At 35.1% G+C, this 21,867-nt stretch overlaps 3 protein-coding genes and 1 long non-coding RNA gene across 5 annotated transcripts in view; 3 read left to right on the forward strand and 1 right to left on the reverse strand.

The window, feature by feature from the left end:
• The window catches only part of LOC114314054 (uncharacterized), a 287,622-nt gene that overhangs the window by 225,464 nt on the left and 40,291 nt on the right, over positions 1-21,867 (reverse strand). The window lies entirely within an intron of this gene.
• Positions 861-4,863, forward strand: LOC145823288 (uncharacterized). The gene is made up of 2 exons (XR_014365578.1): positions 861-4,425; positions 4,561-4,863. It is a non-coding gene; the product is annotated as an uncharacterized LOC145823288 (long non-coding RNA).
• Positions 6,380-12,764, forward strand: LOC114321099 (uncharacterized). The gene is made up of 3 exons (XM_028268245.2): positions 6,380-6,738; positions 12,317-12,475; positions 12,616-12,764. Exons 1-3 carry the CDS (start codon positions 6,530-6,532, stop codon positions 12,671-12,673), a joined length of 426 nt encoding a protein of 141 aa, XP_028124046.2. The 5' UTR covers positions 6,380-6,529; the 3' UTR covers positions 12,674-12,764.
• On the forward strand, positions 10,075-11,863 carry LOC114302490 (uncharacterized; the record flags this gene model as incomplete). Its single annotated transcript, XM_028247521.2, has 1 exon — positions 10,075-11,863. A coding segment is annotated over one exon (1,620 nt), but the record flags the coding sequence as incomplete, so codon positions are not given.

A 21,867-nucleotide genomic window follows, 5' to 3' on the forward strand; every position in this document is an offset into this window, starting at 1 on the left:
GAAGACCATTCATCGACGGATAGATGATTTGGCAACCAGTACAGGCTCAGGGAAATACTGTGGCTATTGGAGCTACTGTATACGAGTAGGTACTAATGGTATGTGGACATGTAGAACAATAGTTGCAGAGGAGCATACTAAGCGCAGAAGTACAATTGCAGACGTGCAACAGTGCAAGGGTACGCTAGAGTATCGTACAGAGGCGCGAGAAGAATGTGCAGCAGCGGGTTGTTGACAGTTCACAGGAACTTCCAGACAGAGAAATTGAGACAGGTAAAACGCAAGAGTGCGTGCCAAGGAGTGGCAAGTCTTATTTCTCCATGGTGGTTTCTTTAGTTCTATGGCAGCAGATGATAGAGTTGATGCAGATCTCTCAAGCAAGCTTGACGCAGGGAGACCAGAAGCCATGTGTGCGAGCACTATGCACGGAGTTGCATAGTGGTAACTTGTACAAAGCGGTGGAAGTTGTCTTGGCAGAAGGGCTAACTGTCAAACATCAGTACGAACGTACAAGTGAGACAGAACCGAACATCAGGGATTGCAGCACAGACAACGGGCGTATGAGATCGCTGGGAAGTTGTTCTGAAGTGCAGAAAGCAAAGGCTGGTTGTTCAGAAATAAGCTCCGAGCAAGGAAAATTGAGGATGTTGATGTGTCAAACTCTGAAGTTTTCTAGTTGCTCCAGTGTTCATCATGCAAGGAGTTGCACGGTAATGCAAGGGTATCCCGAGCAGGGGGTGCAGGACATCCAATCAGGGGGTGTCAAGATATCTTGGTTGCGCAAGTTCAAGCATAGCAAGTGAAGACATCCGAGACAGGAAGCGTAGAAGAGATCTGAGGGAGATAGGAGCAGAGGCTCTCTCCAAATCAGAGAGTGGTATGAGTTGAGTTGAGAATGTAGGATTCCCTCCTCTTCTTGTATCTCTGGTGTATTATCTCTAGCTTCAGGGGATGTAGCGTCTCAATGAGGAGATGAAGATTCTGTTGAAATTTGGGCGTGACAAGATTAGCAGCAGTGTGTGCAGTTTATCACCTCACATGGGTTGAGGGGGTGATTTGTTGGCTTTGTTGGATCATCCCATGTGAGCTCCCATTGGAGAACCCACTTTCTCTACCCAATGGAAGTGGCTCTCCCACTATACCAACCCCATTAGAGAGTGGAAGAGGGTAGGTGGTGACCAATGAGGCTCTCCCTCATTGGTGTATAAATAGAGGTTGAGGGGAGAGTTGAAATTGAGAGAGAGAACCAAGAGAGAAGAGAGTGAGAGATGTGATGTGGAGAGACCGTCTCTCTCGGTGTGAGAGAGGGAGACGGGTGAGTGGGTGAGTGAGGAGAGTGTGAGCTCCTCCCCTATTATAATCTTTCTGTAATCTCTCCATTGTTATAGTGATAACCGGTTACTCTCCCGTGGACGTAGGCTTTAAGGCCGAACCACGTTAAATATGGTGTCTCCTTCTGTGTGGGTGTGTTTTTCTACTTGGTATAATTTCTGGAAGGTCTTGGGCGGGATCCCCGATCCCAACAAGTGGTATCAGAGCCTCGTTGGTGGCGATTCGGAACAAAAACAGCGTGTTGTTTGAAACTGCCCAGAAATCAAGTTGCTCGAAATCAGGTTTTGAGCATACCAGGACCAAGGGCTCGAGAAGAGGAGTCCAACCATATAAAGCAGACACCCAGAGGAGGCCCCACGCGCCCTCACGCGCTGCCTGAAGAAGGCGCGTGAGGCCCAGTCTCGGCACGCGCCTCCACGCGCCGTGAAGACAGTCGGCGCGTCGGCCCAGTCTCAAGCACGCGCCCCACGCGCGGCGGAAGGAAGAAGGTAAGTGGGGGAAGGCGCGTGTAAGGCACGCGCATGCCGCGTCAGCGTGCCACGTCGGCAACACGTGGCGACACGTCAGCAAAGAGATGCCACGTGTCTGCCCCGTCAGCCAGAGGCAAGGAGGGATCCAGTGCTTCGCGGCTACGGTGCAGCCGCAGATCTGAGGCGTACAAAATGTTTTGGCTAGATCGAAGCCATTTGGAGTCCGTTTTTGGTGATCCAGTAGTGGTTTCCGACTATTTGGAGTATTCCGGACACATCCGTATGGTCAGATTTTGGAGACGGAGTTTCTGTAAAAGGAAGGCAGATTAAAGTGGCAGACAGCGTTAGGGGCAGTGTACGGAATATTCTGTTGGTACACGGAATATTCCCTGAACTTCTGAAAATTGTAATTTGGCCCAGAATTTTCAGAAAATTGTGGTGTGGCCCAGCTTTCGGGGATAGTTTTCAGTGAGGTCCCCGGAAATGCAGCAAAGGTTGGTTCTAGCTAAACGGACCGCTCCGGACGCAACCGCGAGGTCAGAATAGTGAAATTCTGAACGGTTTGGGAAGATTGTCAAAACATGGGTGTTTGTCATCTTCAATAGTCAAAGGAAGGTTGCCGGATATTGTGGAACGCTGCGGATTCACTGAAGAGGTTAGAATGGACAGATTCTGACCAGATTGGACAACCAGATACAGATTGAGATAGATCATTTAAGACCAGAAGAGATCAGGCTTGATTAAATGGCAGATCGAGGGAGATCAAGATTGGTCAGGAGTAATCAGAGGATTGCAGAAATGATTATCTCCGGAGTTCGTCGGAGGATCTGGTTCAATCAAAAGAGAAGACCATTCATCGACGGATAGATGATTTGGCAACCAGTACAGGCTCAGGGAAATACTGTGGCTGTTGGAGCTACTGTATACGAGTAGGTACTAATGGTATGTGGACATGTAGAACAATAGTTGCAGAGGAGCATACTAAGCGCAGAAGTACAATTGCAGACGTGCAACAGTGCAAGGGTACGCTAGAGTATCGTACAGAGGCGCGAGAAGAATGTGCAGCAGCGGGTTGTTGACAGTTCACAGGAACTTCCAGACAGAGAAATTGAGACAGGTAAAACGCAAGAGTGCGTGCCAAGGAGTGGCAAGTCTTATTTCTCTATGGTGGTTTCTTTAGTTCCATGGCAGCAGATGATAGAGTTGATGCAGATCTCTCAAGCAAGCTTGACGCAGGGAGACCAGAAGCCATGTGTGCGAGCACTATGCACGGAGTTGCATAGTGGTAACTTGTACAAAGCGGTGGAAGTTGTCTTGGCAGAAGGGCTAACTGTCAAACATCAGTACGAACGTACAAGTGAGACAGAACCGAACATCAGGGATTGCAGCACAGACAACGGGCGTATGAGATCGCTGGGAAGTTGTTCTGAAGTGCAGAAAGCAAAGGCTGGTTGTTCAGAAATAAGCTCCGAGCAAGGAAAATTGAGGATGTTGATGTGTCAAACTCTGAAGTTTTCTAGTTGCTCCAGTGTTCATCATGCAAGGAGTTGCACGGTAATGCAAGGGTATCCCGAGCAGGGGGTGTAGGACATCCAATCAGGGGGTGTCAAGATATCTTGGTTGCGCAAGTTCAAGTATAGCAAGTGAAGACATCCGAGACAGGAAGCGTAGAAGAGATCTGAGGGAGATAGGAGCAGAGGCTCTCTCCAAATCAGAGAGTGGTATGAGTTAAGTTGAGAATGTAGGATTCCCTCCTCTTCTTGTATCTCTGGTGTATTATCTCTAGCTTCAGGGGATGTAGCGTCTCAATGAGGAGATGAAGATTCTGTTGAAATTTGGGCGTGACAAGATTAGCAGCAGTGTGTGCAGTTTATCACCTCACATGGGTTGAGGGGGTGATTTGTTGGCTTTGTTGGATCATCCCATGTGAGCTCCCATTGGAGAACCCACTTTCTCCACCCAATGGAAGTGGCTCTCCCACTTTACCAACCCCATTAGAGAGTGGAAGAGGGTAGGTGGTGACCAATGAGGCTCTCCCTCATTGGTGTATAAATAGAGGTTGAGGGGAGAGTTGAAATTGAGAGAGAGAACCAAGAGAGAAGAAAGTGAGAGATGTGAGGTGGAGAGACCGTCTCTCTCGGTGTGAGAGAGGGAGACGGGTGAGTGGGTGAGTGAGGAGAGTGTGAGCTCCTCCCCTATTATAATCTTTCTGTAATCTCTCCATTGTTATAGTGATAACCGGTTACTCTCCCGTGGACGTAGGCTTTAAGGCCGAACCACGTTAAATATGGTGTCTCCTTCTGTGTGGGTGTGTTTTTCTACTTGGTATAATTTCTGGAAGGTCTTGGGCGGGATCCCCGATCCCAACACCTCGAACACAAGAAAATTCGAACTTTAATGTAATTATTATTGTTTAGATTTTGAGACTACAATACTATTGATAGTAGGATCGATAGGTTGTGCTGAGTTTGAAGTGAATTACAACAACTTATACTGTATATGTTAGGTTTCTGATCTGCAATAATCACTTCAAACACACGGGTTCTGGGGATCGCTCACATGGTCCACCATGAATGGCCAACCTAATATATATGGGATCAGTCAATATGGGCAGCCAAATATGGTACTACTATTTTCTTCTATTGTAGTCTTTTGAGATTGTTATATAATAACTTCCATGGTATATGTAATGTGCAGGTCAATGAAACATTGGAATTTTTACACCAACTTGATTGAACCATCTTATATGTTTTTTCAGGGATGCGCATGGAGATCAACAACATGCTTGTCATGGAGACCATCAACTTAATTGAGCACGAAGACTATTTTTAGGGGTTTGGGATACACTAAATAAATGTATTTTTTGACTTTTTATGAAATATGAATTGGGTTTGAAGTGATGTGGTAGAAAGGTGATGTCACTGAAATAAGATGATGTGACTTAAATAGGATGGTGACTTTTTAACTTTTGACTTTTTTTTATTATGTCAAACCAAGCCTTAGTCTTGTTAACAATGGAAGCTTAACTTTTGTGAAGAATTAATATTTTCTTATGATTGAATTTTTGTGTGTGAAGGCTAGCAAAATGATTAGGTTAGATTCATTTTTTCTGTAACCTGATCTAATGACGCTTTAGACTTCTAAACTAACTTATTATGTTATCAATGCATAGCCTAGTTAAGAATTGTACAATTTACTTCATAATTGTGTTCAAGAAATCCAAGCCATCAACACAATTGTTGTTTGGTAAGTTGGTTTGTGGCTAAAATAGTCACAAAAGACAAAATTGACTATTTTAGTCACAACAAACAAAACATCACATCCAACCCATAATCATTACACACTCTCTCACAAAAAAAGTCAAAAAAGTCAAAAAGTCATTTCCAAACCAAGCTTTTTAGCCTAGGCTAAAATAGCTAAAAAAGCCAAAAAGTCAACCCACTTCCCAAACGGAAATTATTCTGAATTTTATTGATGAATTAGCTTCAGAATGTTAGTTTTTAAATCTGAAAATAAAAATGCTAGTTAGTTAAACTAATGACTAGTTCATATGAATACAATGGCCCCGTTTGGTGTAGTTGTTAAAACAGCTTATAAATTATAGCTTAACAGACTATAGATTATGACTTTAATCAGAAGTTGTTAACCTGTTTGGTGTAACTGTTGGATTATAGATTTAAGTTGCTGAGTAGTGTTTGTTAAATAAACTGTGAAATAGCTTTTTCAATTAATTTTTATTTTTTGTTTGTCTACATTTCTCATAAAAAATAATAATAATAATCTATAATCCATTTGAGTCTTTTTCTATTTTTAAAAAAATAAAAAATAAAAAAAATTTAAGAGTATAACCATAAATTAACATGTCCACAGCAGAAGCTGATAATCAGAAGTCAGGGGTGAGCAGCTTCTCAGAATCAGTTTTTTTGAGTTAAAATAAGCTGTTAGAATCAGAAGCTATTTCAAAAAAGTTTAACCAAACAGTTCAAAATAAATTTTTCAAAGCTAAAAGTCATAAGTTGGCTCTGAAAAGCTGAAACAAACACCCCCAATGACTATCAATTCCATTTCATTCATTAACAGGCAGTAAAATAAAAATGTTGGAAATTATTTTATTCGATTCCTTCTGCAGTATTCACTTTTATTTGGAGTGTGTACTATATATAAATTATGATAATTTGAATTAGTGTTTTGTTTGGTTGAATTTTTAAATTTTGAATTTTTTTTATAAAAAAATAGAAACTAATTTGATAAAAATAAATATTATTTTTAAAAAATTTAAAAATCATTTCTATTTTAATATATAAATCACATAAAAATAGTGAGCATTTTTTTTTATTTTTTTATGAAATTAATTTTTTAAATTTTTTTACAAAACAAATAAAAAATGTTTAAATACTTTTCAGTACAAATTCAAACCCAACGGATGAAAATAAAACTAACCAAAATGACGTCGTTTTGGTTAGTAATTTCAAAAAAAAAAAAAAATAGAGAGATCTCTCTTTCTACAATTCACTCGCATCACCTCTCGTCCCCGCAAATCCCACAAGCTCCTCCACCACCACAAGCTTGACCTCACTCCGGTTGTCTACAAGGAAATCCAAGAGATTGTCCACGACGTCGCACCAGATCACCGCCCAATCGCCGTGTCGGAGATCCAAATCGATATCGGCAAGGCCGAGCACAGGGTCGTCTTCTCTGATCGACTGTCGAGCGGTGAGAGCCAAGCGATGAGCGGCAACGGCACAGCGTCGTTTGGAGACAGCGGTTCGATGCCGGAGGTGTTGCATCTAGGGTGGGGGCGGTGGTACACATTCAGGGAGCTTGAGACGGCTACGAATGGCTTGTCTGTGATCGATGGAGGTGGTCATGGTATCGTCTATGGTGGTGTATTAACTGATAGTACTCGTGTTGCTGTGAAGAATCTTTTGAATGACAGGTATCAATTTGCTTAATTCAACTTCAATTTTGCAATTGGGGGTCTTTGAATGTCAATTTGAATGTTCAATGCTTATATAATATTAGAAAATAACATGAAAATGATATATGACCAACGATTTCTATGTGGGTTTGTAACTGTGTAGCTTTGATTCTTTTCTTTTGATGGTTGTGTTTGTTCTTTTTATGCAAAACTTGTTGTAAAAGTGACTCAATTCTGAAGAAGATAGCTTTCTTTTTCTTTTTAAATTGTTCCTGTTTGGAATTAAATCACTGAATTGGTTGTTTTAGGGTTAGAATCATTGAATTAGTTGTTTTAGGGTTAGAATTAATGTTTTAGGGTTATTTTTGAGATAGAGAAAAGAGATCAGGTTGAGAGAAATGTCATTTTGTGGCCGAAAATGAGGTTTTTCGACGAGAAGTAGTTGTTTCCGACAACAGGGGTTGGAGAGCGAGTGAACTATAGAGAAAGAGAGTGTGTGATCTCTCTATTTTTTTTTTTAATTTTTTTTGAAATTACTTATCAAAGATTAATTTTATTTTAAACCGTTAAATCTTTCATTTAGGAGATCACTTCAGGAATCCCATTCTAGCGGATCCTGATATCGGAATATGAAATGTGCCCTATGGGATTGTGGCTGCTAGAATGACGTGGGAAATGTCAACTACAGTGGGAAATAAAAGTGGTAAAATTAGGCGATCAACCTAGTATTATTGTATAACGGTGGTACTATATGCACAACATATCAATTACGCTTGGGTTGGGAAGTGGATTAATTTTTTGATTTTTTAATTTTTTTTAGTTATTTTAGTTTGGGATTAAAAAGTCTGATTGGAGAAGGATTTTCGATTTTTTTAACTTTTTGTGAGAGAAAGAATGTAATGATTATTAGTTAGATGTGATGTTTTGTCTTATTAAAGCTAAAAAGTCTATTTTATTTTTGGGTATGGCTTCTGTCTAGTCCGGGATCGGACTGGACCGTGCTGTTGCGCCCGTGGAGGCCCACCACGGGTCACGTTTTGATAATTTGAACCATTCATTGTGTAGAAATCGTTGAGTACTATATGCCTGTAAAAAATCACATTGATCGGATACTGATAGTTATGTGATCAAAACAGTTTTTTGTCAACCGTTAATTTTTTTACCGTCCAATTTTTTTAATACGAAACTGATTTGATCATATAGCTATCGATATCTGATCAACGTGATTTTTTACAGATATATAGTACTCGACGAGTTCTACACATTGAACGGTTCAAATTATCAAAACGAGACTCGTGGTAGGCCTCCATGGGCCCAACAGCACGGTCCAGTCCGATCCCGGACTGGACAGAAGCCATACCCTTTATTTTTTGTGACTGTTTTAGTCCCAAATTCACCCAAACCCACTTCCCAAACAATGACTTAGTGTATTAATATTTTTTATGACATTATTACTGATCCCACTCATTATACAAATTATAAATATTTATAATTTTAAAAATTATGTTATATTATCTGTTAGTACATTAATTAGTATACCAATTGATATATATATATATATATAACATTATTCATCTTTATTTATTAATAAAAGAGACATTTGTTATAAAATTAAAAATTTCAAAGGTGTAATGTGTTTTTTTAAATCATAGTAAGCAATTCGTATTTCAAACAAATCTCCACATATATGTATTAGTAATTTACCTTTTTTTTTTTAATAGTAATAACTATAGATAATATTTTAGGGGGATGCATCAATAAATCCCAAATTTGTATCTTGTAACCCATTTGGTCCGTTAGGTCCTATCCCAATGTTAATGACTATTAAACATCAAACATCATCATCATCAAAACAACATCAAACATCACAACATCATCATCAAAACAACATCAAACATCATCATCAAAACAACATCAAACATCACAACATCATCATCAACATCAAACATCATTATCAAAACAACATCAAACATCACAAACATCATCATCAAAACAACATCAAACATCACAACATTATCATCATCAAACGTCATCACATCGTTAACAACACAACATCACAACATCAAACATCATAACAATACCATCAAAACAACATCAAACGTCATCATCATCAAAACAACACACATAATCCCCATCATCAAGCTTCATCGCCATCGTCAAAACATCATCATCAAAAGTCATCTATACAATTCATATATATTTTTTATAAATAAAAAAAACCCAAATCAGAGAAAACCCTAAACGTATTGAATGAAAAATGATTTCAACTTCGGATGTCTTGGTGTTCTAAATTCTGAACTCCTTCAAATTCTCTTCTTAGAAAACCAGAGACGATGACATCATCATCAAACATCACAACATCAACTCACAACAACCCACTTCTTTTGTTTTTTCTGGTAGTTGTGGAATAGATAAGTTCTTAATTTGTAAACTCAAAAATATTCTTATGGATCGATTTCAACTTCGGATGTCTTGGTGTTCTAAATTCTGAACTCCTTCAAATTCTTTTCTTAGAAAACCAGAGACGATGGAACCACCGCCACCGCCACTCTCCCAAAACCCGCCATTATCGCCGCCACAAGATCTCATACACCCATCGATCTCGATTTCCCATTTTTGACCCAGGAATCTGATCCAGACATTGTGGGTATCCGTAATGGTCTAGTTTGTATCAGTGTATCTCAATTTAGGAAACCTTTGTTTCTCCGTAACCCTGCAACTAAACAGTTTCGTCGAATTCCGGGTTACAAATGGTGGGATGAGAGGGGTGCGAAATTGAAAAGGGTCACTTTTGGATTTGGGTTCCATCCCAGTGCTAAAGATTATGATGTTTTGTTAATGTTTGATATTATCGATTGGTGCAGTTAATGTTGCTAATGTAGCTAATGTTTTGATGATGTTAATGATGTTGTTGATGTTGCTGATGTAGATAGTGGGATTAAATGGTGCATAAGAAAATTTGTAGGATTAAATAGTTTAACTTTCTACCCTATAAGATTTACTGGTAATTTTTTCAATATTTTAAGTAATAACGATCGGTGAATTATTTAAAAAGAAAAATTATGGAATATCTTGGCTCTATTTAGAGCATAAAAATAAAATAAACTAAAAATAAAAAAACTAGTGCGCGTATACGAGTGTGAGGGAGAGAGTGAGAGTTTTGGAGAGAGAAGCTGACGATGATGATGCAGAAAATCCCAAAAGTAGAGTGGTTTTGAGAGGTGGTGTTTGTGATCTTCAAAAAGGTATTCTCACTTCATTCCCTTGTGTTTTAGCTTTATTTCATTCCCAAACCCACTTTAATTTGTCTTCCAAACAGAATTTCCAATTCCAATACGGGTTTGCTAACATTGACGATGCCCTAACTCAGTTCGATCACATGCTTCGAATGCGACCTTTGCCCTCAATTCTTCGATTCAATCAACTCTTAACTTCAATTGCAAATCAAAGCATTATTCCACTGCGATTTCTCTGTTTACAAAATTGGATTTCTATGATTTTTGTACACTTAACATCGTGATTAATTGTTTCTGTAACTTGAATCGAGTTGATTTGGGTTTTTCTGTTTTTGGGAAAATATTGAAACTTGGTTATGAACCAGACACCAAAACCTTCAATACCCTTATCAAGGGGTTTTGTCTTAATGGTAACAAGGCTTCCGCACTAAAGTTTTTTGATGAAAATGTGGAGAATGGGTTCCAACCCAATGTCATTACTTGTGGCATTATAATGAATGGACTATGCAAAATTGGAAACACTAGTGCTGTTATTCTTTTGCTTAGAAAGATGGAAAAAATAGGAGGTTTTGAGCCTGGACTAGTGCAATACAGCATGGTCATCGATAGCCTTTGCAAGGACAGACTAGTAACCGAGGCTTTCAAGCTCTTTTTGGAAATGATAGGTAAAGTTATTTCACCAGATGTCATCACTTACACGTCATTAATTCAAGGTGTATCTAGTTTAGGTGAGTGGGAAGAAGCTACAAGATTGTTGAATGAAATGGTAGGTAAGAAAATCTGGCCAAATGTTAAAACTTTTAACATTTTAGTTGATGCACTTTGTAAAGAAGGAAAGGCCAAAAAAGCACAAGATGTGGTTGAATTGATGATCCAAAGAGGTGTGGTGCCTAGTGTTGTCACTTATAATTCTGTAATGGATGGGTACTGTCTTTGTGGCCAAGCAGATGATGCAAGGAAAATGTATGATGTTATGGTCAGTAGGGGTTGTGCTCCTGATGTTATCACTTATAATATCTTGATTAATGGTTACTGTAAGATCAAAAACATAGATGAAGCCATGAGTCTCTTTAAGGAAATGTCTAGAAAAAGATTGCTTCCAGATACTGTTACCTACAACACTCTTATTGGTGGCTTGTGCCAAACAGGAAGACCTCAAGATGCACTTTTGCTTCTTGATGAGATGCAAACTCATGGCCAAATTCCTGATCTGTTTACACACTCTATTCTTCTGGATGGCCTATGCAACAACCAACATCTCGATGAGGCATTGGCATTGTTTGAAAGGATTGAAAAAGCTGGATTAGTTCCTAATATTGTTGTCTATAATAACCTAATTGACGGTATGTGCAAAGCTGGGAAACTCAATGATGCAAGGAAACTCTGCTTGAGTCTTTCTGCTAAAGGGTTTAAACCTACTATCCGCACATACAATATAATGATCGCTGGACTTTGCAAGGGAAGGCTACTTGATGAAGCAAGTGAGTTGCTTAGGAAAATGGAAGGAGGAGGATGCTCGCCAGATTTTTACTCGTATAATATATTGGTTCAAGGATTTCTACGAAATAACGGAACACAGAAAGCATTGCAACTTCTTCACGTAATGGATGATAGAACTATCCCTGTGAACGCACGCAGTACAACCATTATAGTTAACATGTTATCTGACGATGGATTAGATAATTCATCAAAGGAAATGCTTCATGCATTTTTTGGAATTACTTCATTTTCCAAGTAACCACCTAGGTTTTTTGGAGGTACTTTATTTTCTAAGGTATCATAACGAGTCAAGTTGTTGCATTGATATATGTGCTTTATTGATAATTGTTGTAACTTGTTAGTTGATTCAACTCATATTTGCTTAGATATTGCTTTTTATATAAAGGTCTGTTTTTATTGCTCTGAAATTTTATCTTTCCTTCTTTTTTTCTTCCAGATATGTAGTTTTGTGAAAGGTATATATTTATTTTCCATGGAGGATTTCTATTAAAAGACTTGTCTCGTGTTCTTGTATAGATTATTTGACTCATGCTTATGACCATAAACTTCAAAAAGTAATGCATATAATAGTCTCAATATTTAATAACTCATGATTTTTATTTATTTATTTATTTTCCAGAAAAACATTCCATAGTATTTAGCCAAAGTTTACATGTTTTGCCAGCAGATGGGCTGGTTGGATTACATACCTGGAAACTTTTACAATACAAAGATACCTAAAATACTTGCTAAGTAACTTAATATCTGGTATAATATTTTCTACATCCCAGTCTGGTTGCTGTTTGTCTTTTAGGATAGTAACCAAAATTTGGCAATCCATATATATGAAAACATATTCCATTTGCCGCATCCTTGCCCAGGTTATCGCCTCAAAACACGCCTTTGCTTCCGCAGCCAAAGGGGATGGTAGATGCAGTTGTTGTGCCTGCTCCGCTATCTTGTTACGGTTGTGGTTGTGACAGACCCAAGCAATTCCAGCTGTGCCTCTGTCTGCCTTCCATGATCCATCCAGTGCAAAGGTCCAGATCTGATTTCCTGCCATGTTATTATTGGAGTTTGCAAGAAAAATTTGATCATCTAAATCTTTTTCATGTGATATTGTGCTCATTTGGTAAAGATTTAGTTTAAAGAAATGCCCTCTGTTTGTGCCTTTTCCCAGTTCTGTTGCCACATTGATAGCTTGCGATATTGTCACGGGGATGTTATCAACAGAGTAACTGTTGTGTTGCTATCAAATGGCCCATAGGATTGCAATTGATATTGTCATGGGGATGTTGTCAAAAGAGTAACTGTTGCGTTGCAACCAAATGGCCCATAGGATTTCACTTGCATTGACTACTGTTGATTCCATTGAGGAAAATTCACTGTGCGACCCCATGAAAAATCTAGTCCCAATGATGTTCCTCTCCAAATTCGCTTGGTTATAGGGCACTAAAAGAATACATGTTCTAATGTTTCTTCTTCTCCACATCTGGAACACGCAATATCAATGTTGATTCCCCTCTTGCGCTTTAACCACTTGACAGGAAGTATGAATTTGCCCTCTTCGTTTGTTTTTATTTTGCTTTCACATTTGATTAATCAATTTTGAAATTTAAGCTCATACAAATAAGTTCTGTAATGTACTATACAACTCAAAATAACTACTCATGCTTTAATATAGTAGACATGATGCCAAATATGAATTTGCCTACTCTCTTTTTGACTGTGATTCTGCGAAGATTTTTTTTTTCTTTTTTCTTCTTTTTTTTTTTTTCTTTTTCCACTAAGCATCTTTACTCTGCTGAAAAGCTAACTAAAATTATTCTTGAATCTCTCAATGTGTTAGCTACCTTATTGGATATCCTGTTACCACCCTGTTTATTTTTTATTAAGATTATGTTTGGATCATAAATTTCATTCAGGGTTTAAATCATGGATTTCACTTACATTTTCTTTTTTTCTTTTTAAATCTTTATCATTCATGATCCAAACATAGTATAAATTTTATATTGTTCATTTTCAAAACAAATTACAAATCAATGGTAAAATTTGCAAACTGTAATAATTGAAGTGATTAATTTTTTCATGATTTTGTAATTTTTTTGTCTTACCACTAATTTGCAATTGCTTTTATTTTGTTACGAAGGTCTGAACTAGAAAAGATTAATAAATGACGGGGTTAAATTAATGAATGACGGTGGATTGTTTTGATAAATTATTTATGAAAACTGTTTTTGAATTTTTTTTCTAAAAACAATCCATATTTTGAGAAATATATAAATAATAAAAAAAAATCATTTGATCTATAAATCAAAATTAATTTTTTTTTTTTTAAATATCTACCCTTTGAAACATTGGAGTCTTTTGAGAAGCAAAATAAAAAAAAAAAAAAAAAGCCGACTTTTAACTTTTTACTCATTTTTTATTACATCACGTCTTACATTTTTTATTTGCAAAAAAATAAAATAAACTTAAAAAATCAAAAAATTAATTTTTTTACAAACTTTTCAAGATATCATTAAGAAAAATGTTTGATAGTTCAAAATTTTGTGATTCAAATGATTTAAATCTGTCAAAATGACATCGTTTTGCACTTAAAATCTGTTAAAATAATATCATTTTGAATAATTTGAGTCATTTAAATCACAAAAATTTGAGGTATCTACCATTGTTGTTATATTATATCGGGAGATGTTAGAGAGCTCTAAATCTAGAGCTCTAATTTGAGCTCTAGTGATGTGTCCAAGCAATAAAAAAAAAATTAATAATAAGGCAAGACACAAACATCACATCAGAGTGAGTCTCACATTCCCATTAGAGCTATTAGAGCTCCTATATTAGAGCTTTAAAGCATTTTTGTATTGAGCAATACTACGTATCATGAAAAAACTTTCATGAAAATGATCATGAAAGATTTATGACCTTTGGATTACACTTAAAATAAAACAACACACACTAATCAAGATAATTCAAGAGTCATAAATTTTTCATGATCAATTTCATAAAAGTTTTTTCATGATCCCTATCTTTTCTCTTTTGCATTATGTCCCTTCACCACTCTGCCCCCTCCCATGCGTTTTATTTTTGTCCCTATTTCAGATCTCACGCGTCATTTCTTTTCTCTGTCACCCTCTCTCTCTCTCTCTCTCTCTCTCTCTCTCTCTCTTCCTGGGTTCGTCGCCACCGTCCCCAACGACGCCGTCGTCTCCCAAAACGCCATCGCTCGAATCGTCATGAGCAGGTCGCCGGACGATTCAGGTCTAGCAGAAATCGTAGTCGGCTTTTCGAGGACGATGACGACGGAGCAATAAGGCTAGGGTATTGAAAATCTCCGATTTCGGCCTCTCCGTCGTGCTGGAAAACCAACTCCGTCGAGAGATGCTCCACACAGTTCGCGGAACTTCGGCGTACACTCGCAGAAAGTCTTCCGCCGCCGCGGCTACGACTGCACAAAGGCCGACGCCTGATCTCCTCTTCTCATCTTCTTCGTCATACCTTTCGCGATGTTCTACTACGAAGGCGATCAGGACAAGTCAGTACATTTCTAGTGTTTTTTTTTTGAATTTTTTTTTTTTGATTTCGATCATCTTCATTGAAATTTCAGTGTGTATGTGGATCGTTGAAATGATTGTTTGTTTGATGGAGGACTGTTGACAAAAGGATTAAAATGGCTATAGTCTTATATTGTTGAGATTTTCTTCTTTTTTCTATACTTTTGAATTTTGGACAAAATATACGGCAAATTTGTCCTAACAGTCACAGATATATCAAAATGGCTCAGATCTGTTTAAAATGGCTAAGATCTATTCAAAAATGGCTCAAATCTGTTCAAATTTTTTTAATTTTAATTATTATTATTATTATTATTTTTTTTATATTTAGTAGTTGTTGATGATAATGATGAAATTGATCGCAACAGATTAAAAAAAAAAAAATTGATAGATAATAAAATTTGAAAATGAAGAAGAGAGAGAATATGAAGCTAAGATAAGAGAGCCATCTAAAAAAGTTTAAATAGATAATAAAATTTGGACAGATTTATTCCAAATTTGAATAGATAGTGGTTTGGTGTATTTCAATAACAAAGATTTGAACAGATAAAAAGTTTAAATAGATACTCAAATTTGGACAGATAGATTTAAATAGATAAGTAAAAAAATTGAACAGATAATAAAATTTGAACAAATATTTGAACAGATAAGGCAAATTAAATAGATAAAAAAAAAATTTAAACTGATAGTTGAAAAAATTAAACAGATAGATTAAAAGGTAAATTGAAAATAAAATGTCCCCCAAAACAACAAAAGAACTTCTCACCAAATCATTTTACAAAAAATAAATATCTCACCGGTAAAAATATTCACTAAACTTAATGCCTTCTGCCCTCTTAAAATTAGACTAACAATTTTTCATAAAAAAATTGTAACAAAATAAAAATTATATAAAACTACAAATGTTCTAATGTTTCATTTTTTTTCTTTAAAAAACAAAAAAACGCTAAGAACAAAAAATAATAAGGTAATCTACAAATATATATTTGAAATTTTTATATAATACGAAAATATGATTTGTATTTTGTAATTTTGAAAACTATATCCTATCCATTAAAATTTTTAATCGCATAGCAAATAACTCATTTTATTAATAAATTATCAGGTCAATTAACAATTTATAATGATGTTAGAAATTTATTTCAATTAATAATTTATGTAATTTTATTATTGTTTAAAAGAGTAATTAGAAATTTTATTTTATGTTATTTTATTTTTTATTAATTTTATTAAACAAAATATTTATACTTTTTAAAACTACAAAAAATTATGGTATTTATTTATATATTATATAAGGAAAATGAGGTTTTTAACCCACGAACCTTGTGGGAGCTACAATATCTTAATCTTAATTTTCTAATTTTTTGATTTAAAAAAAAAAAACTCAGTATTTATTGACTTCTCTCAACCGACAAGTCTTTTTGATTTCTCCTATACCTACTGTTATATTTTTCAATTTCTCCTATACACATTGGTTAGTGATGGGATTATTAATTATTTTTATAAAAAATCTAAAAAAAATAATTTGTATATTAAAAAAATATTTGAAACAAATATAAATTCTTATTAAAAAATAACAGGTTGTAATTGCGGAAAAAAAAATAGAAAAAAAATTATACGGTGTATTTCATTAATAATGCTAAAAAATATGTCGAGTGTTTGTGTAGAGGCTTAACACGTGTTCACTCTCAAATTATAAGTGAATATAGATGAAACTAAATAACTTAGCCTTAATCACTAACAAATATTAGAAGCCCGGCCATTGAAGTCTAATATTATTAATTAATAGAATTGAGCAATTGAAAGATCTCAAAGTGCATCTCTTTGTCGTCTCAAATGTTCTCCTTTTTTTTTTTGGTTCATACATTCATTCTAATATTGATAGAGAATTGGAAGCGTGGAAGAGTGAGAGACACTAAAATATATATTGAGTTGTGTAATTGTTGTGATGAAAAATAAAGGTCGTCTTCCCCTTTTATGACGATTTATTTGGTTATACCTCCAATTAAAACGTCAGATCTGCTTCTAAATCATCATTGAATGTTACTTTCATTTTTTTTGGACACTTTGTCTCGCAATTATTCGTGTTTTGTGTTATGAAATTTATTACATCTGTGTTTGCTAAAACCATTAGATGAATCTAATGCAATAAGTGCAGATTATTTCAATATCATTCTCGGGATTAAAAGTATAAAAAAATACACAAAAATTATATGAATAGACAAGATTTTACAAAATTTGTTTGTGAGTCTCACTTCTTGAAAATCCTATAATTCATATATTTTTTATATTATATTTTAGGTTTAGTTTTTGTACTTTTATTTTTTATATAACTGTTTATTTTAAAAATAAATAAATAAATCATTTTCTATTTTAAACAATTTCATTTTTATTTTATTTTTTCTTAAAGTAGTTTTAGTTTTGAACAATTTTTTTTTCCATATATTATAATTTTGTACATTTTAAATGTATGATATTTTCACTAATACACTAAGAAAAACATTATGAAAGAATTATCATGCAAAAATCAAGTAAGAAGAAGAAAAATAAATAAAATATTACGATGAATGTGGAATAAAGATTAAAGAGCACAACTCCCAAAGCAAGCAAGTAAGCAAGCAAACAAATAAGTAAAATAGAATGTTTAACAAATATTTGAAAATTTGAAACAAAATTTTATAATTTTTCTTTTTGTTAAAAAATTCTATTTGGTACTAACTAAATAAAATACTTTTAAAATAGTTTTTTTTTATTATTTGAAATTAAAAATATAATAAATTTATGTAAGCATAATTGCTAACAACATTTTTTTACTTAATGTATAATATTATATTAATTACATTTTTCAAGTTTATTTTTTTAAATATTTATATAAAAATAAAAAAATATCGTTAGGAATAAATTTTTTCTTAATTCAATTTTAAATTTTACCAATACATTATTTTTAAATTTTGCATAAAAATAAATATAAAATAATTGATTAAAAATATACTACATTTATTATATTTCTTTTTATATATATAAAAAATATTTAAAAATCACAAATTTACATATATATATATATATATATATATATAAATAATTATAAACACAATGCTAAATATAATACCGGTGAACCCTAGTTTTAGGTAAATCAAAAGTGAAACATTTCATTAAACTACTCATTGTTGTAGAGAAATTTTGTAGGGAGAGAGAGATGATGATAATGGGGAGAAGTGCCAATGCTATAGCGATCCCGGTTGTCCCTTTTCTGTCCTGTTGTATTCCGGACTCGGTTCCGTGAAGTTGGTAGTGGTATCTATCTTGTTGTCGTCCTTTAATTCCACTTGATTGAGTTTTAGGATGTTTATGGGCTTGTCTTGAACAGGTGGGTTAAGCCTTGGTCTATATCCTTGTTGCCTAGGTTTTTGGTGTTACGCTCGAGCGGGTCATTCTGTGCTCGAGCGGAGTTTGGTTTCTAGTCTAGCGCTCGAGCGGGTGTTCTGGCGCTCGAGCGGAGAATGTACACTCCCAGTATTTCGTGTCCCTGCAAAACTTCTGCAGAGGTGTTTTCTACGCTCGAGCGGGTTTTTCGGCGCTCGAGCGGGTGGCGCTCGAGTGGGATTGTTGACGCTCGAACGGGTAGTACTGTCTTGGTGAGGGTTCTGGGAGAGGAAAATCTACGCTCGAGCGGACTGGTTTTCGCGCTCGAGCGGAAGTGCTTTATTCTTGTGTCTTGGCGCTCGAGCGGGCATTATTGTGCTCGAGCGTGTCCAGAGTTTTGTTCTTAGCGCTCGAGCGTCGTGTTCTCCGCTCGAGCGGGTCATACGTATATGAGTTATTCGCTGGGTGATTTCAAATCACTTTTTGCTTTTCTTTCTCTCTCCTACTTTTTCTAAAAACCATTTTTGAGAGCCTCTCTCTCTAGATACTCCCTTCTCTCTAGGGTTTAATCTAGTTAGAGTGTCCTTCTTCTCTTCGACTTTTGTAAAAGTTGTGTTTATCGTCGAGGGCGTCGTTTTGATTCGAGAATCTTGGTCTTTGGAGCACTTTGGTTTTTGGTCTCTTCTCCATCCGAGCTCTAACTTCGAGGTAGGGATATTCTACTCCTCTTTATGAGCTTTGTCTTTAAATTTTAGTATTTTGAGATATTGGGGTTGGTTTGGTAATTTTGTGAAAGTTTGGGGCTCTTGTGTAATTTTACAAAAGTTGGGTTTTCTATTTATATAAAACCAAAATGCATGTTTGGCATGGGAAAGTGGGATTAATGTTGAAACATTAATGAAAATGGAACCTAAGGGTTGCAATGTTAATTATGGAAAATGCCCTAATTACATTGGTTAATTAATTTGCATAATTAATTGTGAGAGATGAGGAATTGATTTGGAAAGTTGTGGGATTAAAGGGTGTAGTTGGATTATTTATCACTCACCTAGTTGGAATGTTGATTATGTATCCATTGTTGCATTTATTTTCTGTATAGAAATAACTGCTTTGGGCTATCGGTGGAGGATAATCTTGATTGTTGTAGACAATGCATGATGATTAGGCAAACTGAAACTAATCACTGGAATGTGTCATTGAGATTGAGGATTGAAAGAATACATTAAATTTATGTATTGTGTGATGATGTGTATAATTGTTGTTTATATGCATTGTGTTGTGTTGGAGGAGATAGGGGATGTACTCCACGGTTTAGGGGATGATAGGGGATGGACCTCTAAACCGGATGTTGTTGGGAGGAGATAGGGGATAGACTCCGTAGATAGAGCTCATATGCTTATCTAGTATTGTGTTGACAGAGCTCATATGCTTGTCATTAGAAGTGTGATAGTGCTCATATGCATATCTGTAGAAGTGATGATATAGCTTGTATGCTTATCTATTGTTGTGTGATATAGCTAGTATGCTTATCTATTATGAAATGGGAAGTGTTTGATATGAGTTACTGTCTCATATGAGTTGTTTGGCCAGGTTCTGAGCCATGGTTATAAATTGAGAATTGAAAAGAATTGGAAAATGGACTGTAATATGGACTTGTATGTCATGAAACCGTAAAGTGTGATAAGGGAAAGTATCTGTGTGGGCCATCTATCAACTGCTAATCTTTTAGTCATTGTTCATATTTGGTTTAGTATGTTTCTACTGGGCTGTGGCTCACCCTATATGGGAATATCATTTTCAGATACAGGTAGCATGCCACCTCCAAGGACGTAGCTTGAGAGGCTAGCGGCAGGCGGACTTTTGTTGTTTTATTTCTTTGATGTATTACATGTATATTCAAGCCAAGGGCTTAATGTGTAAATGAGTTAGCACTCTTTTGTTGTAACCAAGTGTTAACTTGGAAAGCTGTAAGCCTTTAGGGCATTTGCTTTTGTCGTTAACATGTAATACTTTTTGTAATGAAACTCTGATGAATGGAAGAATGTGGAACTTTTATTTATCAATGCATGTCTATATTGATGGGTTTAATGTTGTTATTTTGAGGGCGTTACAGATGTAGCTGTGGCTGTTATCAATGGTGCTTGTCTTGTTCTTCACAACGGTATTTTAACTTCACTTCCTTGTCCTCTTACACTCTTACTAAAGCGCTCTTCACATCTTCATATCAATGCTTCGTTTCATTCTTCACCAACCCACTTCAAAAGTTATTCAAAAGAGCAATTTAAATATGGGTTTGCTAGTCTTGACTGTTATCTCAGGTAGGCAACTCAAAAAAGGGGTGAATTAAGTTAATAAAAATTTTATAATATTAAAATTAAGACAATATTCAGAATTTTAACAAATAAAAAAAAAATAATAATTATCAATATAAAAGTAAGAGAGATAGGGAGAGAAAATCAAATACTGAGATTTATAGTGGTTTGGCACGCCAAGTCTACGTCCACTCCCCAAGGAATCTCCTTAAGAATTTCTTTACTATCAATTGAATAAATACACCACCAAGCTTGTGGATTTGGCACAAGACTTACTCTTATCTATTGAGTCTCACTCAACAATAAATGCATTACCTTTATAAAATCTCTCACAAAAATAAGGAATAAGAATAACTAGTACTTAAACCCTCTTTCATAATAATTCTCTCACAAAGAGTAGATATGAAAGTGAAATAACAAAGACTAGACTTAAATTTGAAAGTGAAATAGTAGAATACAATATACTCAGAATTTTGGAGCTCACAGAAATTTTTCTCTTCAAATTCTTGATTTTTCTCCACACACAACACTTCTATTTATACAAAAAAAATATACCCGTTAGGACACTCCTTGCTGATGTCATGGTTTACATAAGCACGCTCCTTGATTTTAAATAGTCAACAACCTTGCTGACGTCATGGCTTACATAAACACGCCCCTTAATTTTAAATAATCAGCAAATGTTAATAATTAAAAAAGATAAAAGGAAGACTAACTTTTTCTTTTCATTTTTTTGTTTTTTTAAACATGGAGCCACCGTTTTTGTAGATAATTTAATACAAAGTTCACAACTTTCAAACAAGCAAATGATTTGGTCCATCTTGTTTTATTATAATATATATATATATATATATAACTCCATCTTTTTCTTCTTGTTTTATTATAATATGATATAATCAATGTAGTGTAAAAAATTTCATTACTCACATGATGTATTTTATTTATATTATATGCATTATATATAATATTCTAATCAAATATTTGCATATATAGTAAAATTCCTTTAAGTAATATTTATAATAGATCTGATCATATATATCATTTTTAAATTTTTGTAGAGATTTTCAACTAAATATGACCTACCACTACATTTGGATGTATCACTTTTGTCAAAAAGAAGACAACTTATCAATATCACATTTGTCAAGATAATGCAACCAATCAATCAATCAATTTTGTCAAAATAATATAATTAATCAATTT

The sequence above is a fragment of the Camellia sinensis genome, chromosome 1, assembly GCF_055761805.1.
Source record: "Camellia sinensis isolate YWXY chromosome 1, ASM5576180v1, whole genome shotgun sequence".
In the NCBI taxonomy this organism is placed as follows: domain Eukaryota; kingdom Viridiplantae; phylum Streptophyta; class Magnoliopsida; order Ericales; family Theaceae; genus Camellia; species Camellia sinensis.